At 40.8% G+C, this 10,170-nt stretch overlaps 1 protein-coding gene across 1 annotated transcript; it reads left to right on the forward strand.

Moving 5' to 3' along the window:
* The first annotated feature begins 27 nt into the window (after nucleotides 1-27).
* Nucleotides 28-9,796, forward strand: orc6 (origin recognition complex, subunit 6). Its single transcript, XM_071537385.1, has 7 exons — nucleotides 28-155; nucleotides 1,496-1,622; nucleotides 1,789-1,952; nucleotides 6,155-6,244; nucleotides 6,821-6,930; nucleotides 7,155-7,241; nucleotides 7,626-9,796. The coding sequence occupies exons 1-7, from the start codon at nucleotides 91-93 to the stop codon at nucleotides 7,754-7,756; spliced, it is 774 nt and encodes a 257-aa protein (XP_071393486.1). The 5' UTR covers nucleotides 28-90; the 3' UTR covers nucleotides 7,757-9,796.
* The last annotated feature ends 374 nt before the right edge of the window (nucleotides 9,797-10,170 follow it).

The raw sequence follows: 10,170 nt of genomic DNA on the forward strand, positions 1-10,170 counted from the left end.
CAACTGTTTCTTTTCCTCTATCTCTTGTCCAGAGTGGATAACCAGTCTTCACTTATATTTCTGTCTCGGCGCTCTTTCTCGCAGTCAAATATGGAAAACGAGATGTTCTCTAAACTCGCTGCGAAGATGGGTGTAACCTCTGCGAGAATTATTCGGTGAGTTTGTAAGATTATAATACACCGTACTCGCATGTATGACTCGGGATAGCCCGTGTTGTGTGGACAGAGCGGTACGCCAAACCCCGTTCAGTAATTTGGCAGAATAAAGTGTACTTGCTATTATTCACCACGTATAACATAATTTAAGACCTTTTACGAGCCGCTAGGTCTTCTGGTTATTTCAGCATGTACCGTAAACGACCCAGAAACATCTTAACTGTTAGAATTGTTTTGCAGTGCGCGGTAGTAGCACTCTCCACCACGGTGTAAGTTAACGTTGTTTTGGTGGAGGAATATTTTGGGGAATAACAGGTGAACTAACTCTAAAAGTTGAGATTTTATTCAAACACGAGATGTAGACCTCTAGTTTATACCCTGTATTGGGTACGTGCGCCCAACGAAACATGAAAGGTTTTAAGTCCTATTCTACCAGGGTGTGTAACTTGGGTACGTTTGCAAAGCGATTTAAATGTCAGATTTTTCAACGGAGTTTGGCGTGATGTCCTGTCCATACTGGCGAGCGTGGCAGTAGCAGCTACAGTAAAGTTGTTTAATTCGTTGGTTAATGTAACTAAGGCATATATAGTATGTCACAAGCAATATTGGGTAGTAACTACAACTGTAATCACCAGGATACATAGTCAGAGTACAAAAATGAAGTAAGCTAACCTTCATATTAAAAGGTATGCACTGTGATTTCAGCTGTTGTTCCAAGCCAAGGATCACATATATTGTGGGATTACATAGCGAATAAATAAAGATTTTTGAATTTCCCTTTATTGAAGTATCTTATCTGACTCAGCCCCCTACGTGCAGCATCCTCTTTCTTTTGAAATAGATAAGCTCTTGTAACTATTTACTACCCACTGAGCACCAGAGGCAAATTATTCAAAGCTGTCCCCCAGGTTGTGGCATTTCTCAACATAGTCTTTGTCAAATATGTGTTTTCCTCATCAAGTAATATTCTTAGTTTAAATTTGTAAATCTTGGTGTCAGTAAATTAGACTTGTTGGAGTTTTGCTCTCTGATGTTCCTATATCTTTTCACATTTCAAGTGAAAGTGGATCTCTGTGTGATTTCTTCGGTACAAATAACAATTAACGGGAAGAAAACTTGAGTTCTCACTGTAGGAATCAAAGTTTTAACGCTTTTTGATATCTTTGTATTTAAGACCTCTCTGTGTTATTATTCATTACCCAGCCCTACTCAGATATAAGCCTCCATTAGTAATCAGTGATTGGGAACTGATACTACAATCTGTAATGGCCAGAATTGCATTTTCATAGTTGCATTTTCTCCCAGCTCTTCATACTGTGAACTCTCTTTCTCCTCCACAGCCAGGCACAGGAGTATGTGCGGTTATCTGCGGTGAGATGCACGGCACTCGGTAACATCACAGCTACAGGCAAAAATGTGATATGCCTTGAGTTGGCAGCAACATCCATGAAGCAACCCCTGGACAAAGTAAGCCGTTTTCTGATTTGATTCGACACGTTAAAATTTCATTTCACTACCTCATTTCCATTATAAACTAGAGATCTTTGACAACCTTATTTTTTTTTTTAGGATATTGCATTGATATTATATTGCATTGGACAGCTCTATAAGCAATGCTGTACGCTGTCTTTAGGAATATGTCATCAAGCTGTCTGGGCTGAATAAGAAGCAGTACCAGAGCAGCCTGAAGGCCATGGAGTGTCTCTTGGGACTGGAGTCTCGTCTGGGACTGAGGGAGCTGGCTGTTCAGTATGGCTGCATGGAGGCCGTCAAATTGGCAGCACAAATACTTGAAAGGTGAGAACAGATCGTGCGATTCCTAAAAATGGTCCAGAGCAGTGATGTCTAGTCCTGTGCTGTGGAGGGCCAACACTAGGCAGTTTTTCCTTCCAACCAATCCAGGTGATTTTTCACTAATTACTTCCTCCCTCTCTGCTTGGCATACTAATTAGTGAAATCAGCTGCAGTAGTATTTGGTTGGAAGGACAACCCGCAGAGTCTCGGCCCTCCATGGCGCATGATTGGACACAATTGTTGCAGAGCATATGCTGAGTGGGTGCACCCCAGATGTCTGTGCAGGTGCGGCACTTTGTGCCAGGTGGGTGCAGTTTCCACTCCATTTAAAGCTGGCACATGGCCCACGGTTGTGCCGCTTTGCCTATCTGAAAGTTTGGCAAAGTCGGCGAGGGGTATATGTGCAAACATGGAGAGTGATGATGGGTGGTTAAGCACTGTGAGTTTGGTACCAAAACACAAGTGTTATTATGAGTTTCCATTACTTTGTTTAGAAATAAGAAATGTTGCTGAATATTGAATTATATAAGGAGGCTGAAATGTTTTTACTTTGTTCTCCTCCATTGACTATTGTTTACTATAGTGAAGATAACGCCAGCTGTCAGATTATGCTCCATTTAGACAACTACCACCCATGCTGCGATACGTAGTAAGTGGTGCAATACCCAGCAAGGGTACACTTTAGGGAAGCGGTTCCCTCTGCTCTTGCCGCTATGTAATCAGTGGTGCAGCAAAGGGTTTTGGAGCACACACACTGTACAAAGATATTAGGATCACTTCCATGAACTACAGTGACCATGTGAATCAAGTGGAAAACCGTGATGCCTTGTAGATTTAACCTACAGTATTAAAATAATAATGCTTGACATTTTTATATAAATAAATGTCCATTTATCTACCTTCTATCGCTGATTGATATAGCTCAATAGTGATTCATCCTATAGTCAGTTCATGAAAGCGTTTGCATTTGCTGTTCTAAATATCCGGTGTCTGTTAGCTCTTTCAAAGGAAAATCCTCTGTCACACAGGAAGTGATGCGTCTTACATTTGTAGTGTGTTTGAAGTAAACAGAAGAAGAACTGGGTAGTAAGCATGAGCAGTGATAGCCACCATGGCTGAACAAAGAAAAGAGCGCCACCTGCAGGAAACTCAAACTGCATCAACAGAAAATCCAAGGAAATGGAGGTCATTGTACTGGACACACTGTGTGTCAGGTGATGGAAAGTGCAGTAACGTATAGTATGAAAATTTCAGCATCTTTCTAACCATAACATAGCAGGGAAACATACCACTGTGGCATCGATGGAGAAAAGTTGCCTTCTAAACCATTTCAATTTCATTATACTGACACAGCCTACTGTACTAGGGATGTGAATCTCCTTTTTAGACAAATTTAATATGAATCTCAATATGTAGTGAACAATTCAATTCAGGAAAAATCTTTGAGCAGCTCAACAATTCTATACAATTGCATTCTTTTTTTTCTTTTAAATTAATCTGATAGGATTAGATTCAGTGCTATAAGAGCAATACAAATTGTACCTTATTTCGGTTATCTGGAGAATGAACAATCCAATTCGGCCTTACCTAGTATGTGTGTTCTGATTGTCTGCATTCTGCCTGTATTGTGATCATTTTTGGCTAAGCAGGCGAGTAGGTAGAAAGATGGCAACAAAGAGAGAGAGAGGGGAGGATGACATGTGACAAAGGTCCTGATACCGATTCAAACTCAAGATGTCACGGTGACATGGTTTGCGCCTTAGGCCACTGAGCCGCCAGGATGCCCAGAAGGGCATCTTCAGCAACTCACGGGTAGGACTTGATTCCCTGCTCTGCCATCTGCTTCAAGATATCTTCATATTTTGGTCTGTTTCTATAGCAACTGTCCGGCCTGGACAGGGCTGTCGACCCACACTGCAATCAAATATCAAGTTTCTTCCAGTGACAAGAAATGTCCATTTTGCTTTGTTACTGTGTTTCTCACTAATGTGAACACAGTGTACAGACTGCATTTCCACCTGGCTGACTCATCGCCTTACCGTCGCAATGTGTTCTGTGTGTATTCACACCACAGCATTAACTTGCTTTTCCTTATCCAGATAAGATATTGAGTTACAGATCAAATTTGAGATTTCTTTGGGGCTTGACAAAATACACTGAACAAAAATATAAACACAACACTTCTGTTTTTGCTCCCATTTTTCATGGGTTGAAATAAAAGATCTAAGACTTTTTCTATGCACACAAAAGGCTTATTTCTCTCAAATTTTGTTCACAAATTTGTTTAAATCCGTGTTAGTGAGCACTTCTCCTTTGCCAAGATAATCCATCCACCTGACAGGTGTGGCATATCAAGATGCTGATTAAACAGCATGATTATTGCACAGGTGTGCCTTGGGCTGGCCACTCTAAAATGTGCAGTTTTATCACACAATGCCACAGATGTCACAAGTTTTGAGGGAGTGTGTAATTGGCATGCTGACTGCAGGAATGTCCACCAGAGCTGTTGCCCGTGAATTGAATGTTCATTTCACTACCATAAGCCGTCTCCAATGTCGTTTCTGAGAATTTGGCAGTACATCGAACCGGCCTCACAACCGCAGACCACATGTAACCACGCCAGCCCAGGACCTCCACATCCGGCTTCTTCACCTGCGAGATCGTCTGAGACCGGCCTCCCGGACAGCTGATGCAACAGTTGGTTTGCAAAACCAAAGAATTTCTGCACAAACTGTCAGAAACCGTCTCAGGGAAGCTGATCTGCGTGCTCGTCATCCTCACCGGGGTCTTGACCTGACTGCGGTTCGTCGTCGTAACCGACTTGAGTGGGCAAATGCTCACCTTCGATGGCGTCTGGCACTTTGGAAAAGTGTTCTCTTCACAGATGAATCCCGGTTTTCACTGTACCGGGCAGATGGCAGACAGCGTGTATGGCGTCATGTGGGCGAGCGGTTTGCTGATGTCAACGTTGTGAACAGAGTGCCCCATGGTGGCGGTGGGGTTATGGTATGGGCAGGCATAAGCTACGGACAACGAACACATGTGCATTTTATTGATGGCAATTTGAATGCACAGAGATACCATGACGAGATCCTGAGGCCTGTTGTCGTTCCATTCATCCACCGCCATCACCTCATGTTGCAGCATGATAATGCATGGCCCCATGTTGCAAGGATCTGTACACAATTCCTGGAAGCTGAAAACATCCCAGTTCTTGTATGGCCTACATACTCACCAGACATGTCACCCATTGAGCATGTTTGTGATGCTCTGGATCGGCGTGTACCAATTCCTGCCGATATCCAGCAACTTGGCACAGCCATTGAAGAGGAGTGGAGCAACACTCCACAGGCCACAATCAACAACCTGATCAACTCTATATGAAGGAGATGTGTCACACTGCATGAGGCAAATGGTGGTCACACCAGATACTGACTGGTTTTCAAAAAATGCATATCTAGTCATGTGAGATCCACAGTTCAGTCCCTAATAAATGTCTTTTTTCAAGATAAAACTGCACATTTTAGAGTGGCCTTTTATTGTGACCAGCCCAAGGAAACACCTGTGCAATAATCATGCTGTTTAATCAGCATCTTGATATGCCACACCTGTCAGGTGGATGGATTATCTTGGCAAAGGAGAAGTGCTCACTAACACGGATTTAAACAAATTTGTGAACAAAATTTGAGAGAAATAAGCCTTTTGTGTGCATAGAAAAAGTCTTCGATTTTTTATTTCAACCCATGAAAAATGGGAGCAAAAACAAAAGTGTTGCGTTTATATTTTTGTTAGTATAAAGTTCTCAATGTCCCCTATATTTTAGGGGGGGGGGGGGGGGGGGGTTGACTGAGCCTTCCAGACTGCAGGGCAAAAAAGTCAGACCGGGGAGTGGAGAAATTGGTTTCTCTGCCTTTTCTATGATGGATTTCTCCCTGTATGAATATTGAACGTTGGTGCAAAATGGCTCTAGAAAGAAGCCCTTGCTGTTTGATTCGTTTACTGTTTATGTTTTTAGATGGCTGAAAAAGGGGATTAATAAAGTGATATCTTAAAATTTCTGCCATTAAACATTGTAGCTGGGTTGGAAATATCAACGTGACGTCACATTGTTTTTCAGTGTTAGTATTTTAGGGTGGATTTCTCCTTTTTAATATCTCCCTTACCGTCTTTTCCTGTGTGTTTTATATGTGCGTTCTGCCTGCCAGGTATGAGGAGAGCCTCCCTGCTGCCCAGCAACATGATCTGGACCTTTCCAAACCCCTCTTCACCACCGCTGCTCTCCATTCAGCCTGCAAGTCAGTGGATTACACTCAACATCTTTAGGTTAACGTTTGACTTTGAGGTATTGATGTACAAGAACCAGATTCAACTGAAACCCTTGAGATTCAAGGTCATTGCAAATGCAGATTCTCAGATAATTGAAATATTGAATCATGGCCTATTCAAAATATGAATCATCAGTATTCTTCGTCTGACATTCACAAATTCGCATATTTTCTTTTCATTTGTGTGTATAGCACAGATCTTGACATTTTTATAATTATTTTTTGGTATAATGCTGGAACTCATATTTTCTACTTAATATGCTCTTGACATGTTTGGAATGTTTAATCCCCTTATTTATTGTATTCTTATTTATATTCTATTTTTCTTATTACTATTTACTGCTGCAATGACCCAATTTCCTAGGGAGATCATTAGTTTCATCTTATTTTATTTCTTATTTAATTTGTATGACTAGTTAAACAATCAATTGGATAATCAGTTTCTGTTGTGTATTGAATAATTGATTGTTTATAGATGCTAAAATGAGGCCACGTTCTGTTGGTGTCATCATTCCACCAATTCTCCCCCATGTTGTCTACATGCAGATGCCTGAAGATCAAAGTTGACAAGAAGCTGGCAGCGTCATCTGGAGCCAAGAAATCCATCTTTGACCGTCTGGTGGTCCAGCTGCAGAAGCTGGGACAGGCCATCTGCAGTAAGTGGGTCAGGGATTGTCACAATATATTATGTAGGATGGGTGAGATGTTTTACAGGTACAGGTTAGTCCTCTCAAAATGTCAAAAGATTTTGTGCTGGTTTTCATCATTTTAAATTAATGATTTATTTATACATAAAACATCTTGTCTCGTGCAGTTTAACTTTGATGCCACACTGCTCAGTCGTACCGTTGATATTCTGTGTTTGTGATCTGTCAAACAGAGGAAGCCTCTCCACTTCAAGAAGCAGCTAAAACGGCCCAGAAAAGACAGAAAACACTGACTGAAAGCATTGAAGAAGTGGATGAAGGTAAGTCATAGCTACCACAAAACACTTTGCACTGATTGTTTGTTTATTTAATGGAAAGACCCGGTAGTCCTTATATTTTGCACAGATTAGGTCAAAGCTATGATCCCTTAATAGCTAATAAACCCCTTTCAGACATGAAATCATTTACGGGTTAACACGGGTTAAAGAGTTTTAAGCTTTAAAAAAAAAAGTGAGACATGGATTGCTCATTCAAAAAGTTTTCATTCAAAAAGTTACAGCAGTTGTATGTTTCTCCTTTCTCTTTTGAAAACCTGCAACTCCAACCTTGAAACTTGTATTGAAAACTGCAGTTACTCTGTAATGTAATGTGTGAGAGGTTTGCTGTATGTGAGATGTAGTTGACAATTGTGTCTCTTTCACCAGAGGACTGTTCACCTTCATCTGTTAAGCAGCAGAGGAGGGATGAAGAGGAAGAGGCAACAGCACAAGACTACGAGGAGTGGAAGAGGAAAATCTTGGAAAACGCTTTGAAATCTACGCAGGCCGAGGCATGAGGGTTCCAGGACGTTCTTAAGGGAAAGGTTCAGGATTTTTAAAAGCTTGTCCTATCAGCCACTTACCAGGCTCCTTCTTGGGATATTGTTTTTCTGAAGATTTGTTTTATTGATTGACCAAGAGGGAGAACGTTGAGTGGACTTTTTCCACATGGATGGGATTTAGTGGTAATCTGCAAGATTTTTTGTTTATTTTGTCTCTCTTTGTTGCTCAGTGCTCATTGCTGTGGTGTCTCACTGCACTGCTCTTCCCAGAGATCACCTGTCAATCAAACAGTGTATCCAGCACTGTGACGTCTTTCTCCTTGGATTTTCTGTTGATGCAGTTTGAGTTTCTGTAGGTGGCGCTCTGTTCTTTGTCTGTTCAGCCATGGTGGCTATCACTGCTCATGCTAACTACCCAGTTCTTCTTCTGTATATTCCACACAAAGCAAATGTAAAAGCTTTCATGAACAGGGTAGAGGTCGAACCACAAATGTGTTTTATCAATAGAGTAGCAAACTGACATTTATATGAAAGTGTCATTGATCGTTTCCCACAAGGCCACATCTCCATGCCATTAGTCTTCATTCATGTTCTGGCAAGTGAGGATCATTTTTGCATTGACCATGACTGAAAAATACTTGCTGCAGGCTGGTTTGAAAAAAAGAGTCCCATCTCTTTTGTGTACATCTTTGATACCACCACGTTTGCCTCATGACCACAATGTAAGTTATCTTGCATACATTCACAGAGAAGACGTTAAATGGTGGTGGTTAAAGAATCCAAAGGTTGGTTTGGATTAAACGAAACGTGCGGGAAAAATAAAATGGTCAGGGAGCAATTAAAAAGTGTTGTTAACTCTAATTAAGGGGAAAGGCTCCTGTACCTTAAGTAAGACCCTCCTATACACAAAGTGAGGGATGTTCCTAATATTATTGGTTTCTTTTGGTGTGCTTGATAACCACAGTGACATACTGTTGATCCAGCCTCGTCTTGCACAAGGGTTAATGTATAGTTTAAGGGGGTGAATGCCTTCAATAAGATGTTTGTGTGAATTTGGTGAGCATAATCCAGTCATATTGACTTTACTATCTAATTGTGTTTGTAGTGATGTAAAAAAAACTTGTTCTATGTGGAATACTGCAGAATTGTACATGATGTATAGGTTTCATTGGCATCTGCTGTAACCAATGCACAATGCAGGTGTTTGTTTTTTTTCCCCCTGTCTTTAGGTCATTTGAGAAACTACACCAAGAAATGGAAAAAAAACACCACCCACACTTGAATTTTCTTAATAAATTATTCCATTTTAATGTTCGAGTTATTATTTTCCATAAATACACATGGAAGGCGGAGCTCCACATGGAGCTCCACACCCAGAGAATAGTCTAGCACTCCACCACATTCAGGCTGTGTGACATGCAGGTTGACAAAGTGTCCTATCTAAGCCTTCACAGAAGGCAGTATTGGCAGCTGGTTTTCCAGACACAGTCGGCCCAATCTGAGAGGAATTCCTGTCCCGCTTTACCTTTCTTTGGGCTGTTATTGTTCCTGGCTGACATGGAACACAGTCAGTCCCTTCATTTCTTCCAGTTTCCTGTCTTGGTTCTTTGTGTAATTTATTTTCTCCTTGACAAGGCTTTTTGTGTCCAGAAAACCATCCCACCACTTTCAAGGCAACGTTATCTGTGACTCTATGACTACACACACATTACATTGAAACCAATGGCTTTGCCTGTGAATAATATGCTGTTTAGTCAATATCAAAGAACAGATCCAAATAACATTCAATTTTACATCACTAAGATTTAAGTCTTGTTTCAATAAATATTACTCTCACGCAGTGCCTTCATACTATGACTTCAGTGACTGTATTTGCATGCAGCCTAATGATCTGTTAATGGGACTAATTTCATTACTACAATGAACTGAGCTCATATAGCCACTTCACCTGACTGGCTCCAATCCAGTTGAAACAAAGTATTTTCCTTGTGCAGAAAAACTGGTAATTGAATGAATCAAGGCTATTTGTAAGTAAGGTTGGGATGATCAGGGTTCCCACACTCCTGGAAAACCTCAAAATTGTGTTTTCCAGGCCTGGATAAGTTATGGAAAATCATAGAAGGGAGAAAAGTTTTGGAAAAGTCATGAACTTTTATTTGTGAATTTAATTGTTTTCTTGAATACCGTCAAATGTGACAAAAACCTGTCTGGCTCTGAAACAGTCTAGACAAATTGGGGGAAAATATTGGTGGTTGCTGACTGTTAAAATAATAAAATCCTTGATTTTAAAGTGAAAAATAAACCAATGCTTAAAATTGGTCTCATTAAAATTTGGTCATGGAACTTTGAAAAGGGAAGTCATGGAAAAGTTTCATCAGTGAAAAGTTGTGGGAACCCTGGTTGTTGCACTTAATTCTATTTAAGTTGCA

Source organism: Centroberyx affinis, unplaced genomic scaffold (assembly GCF_046629955.1).
Source record: "Centroberyx affinis isolate AG114_WGS23_722 - 3 ecotype Tasmania unplaced genomic scaffold, CSIRO-AGI_Caff_v1 ptg003032l_1, whole genome shotgun sequence".
Taxonomy (NCBI): Eukaryota; Metazoa; Chordata; class Actinopteri; order Beryciformes; family Berycidae; genus Centroberyx; species Centroberyx affinis.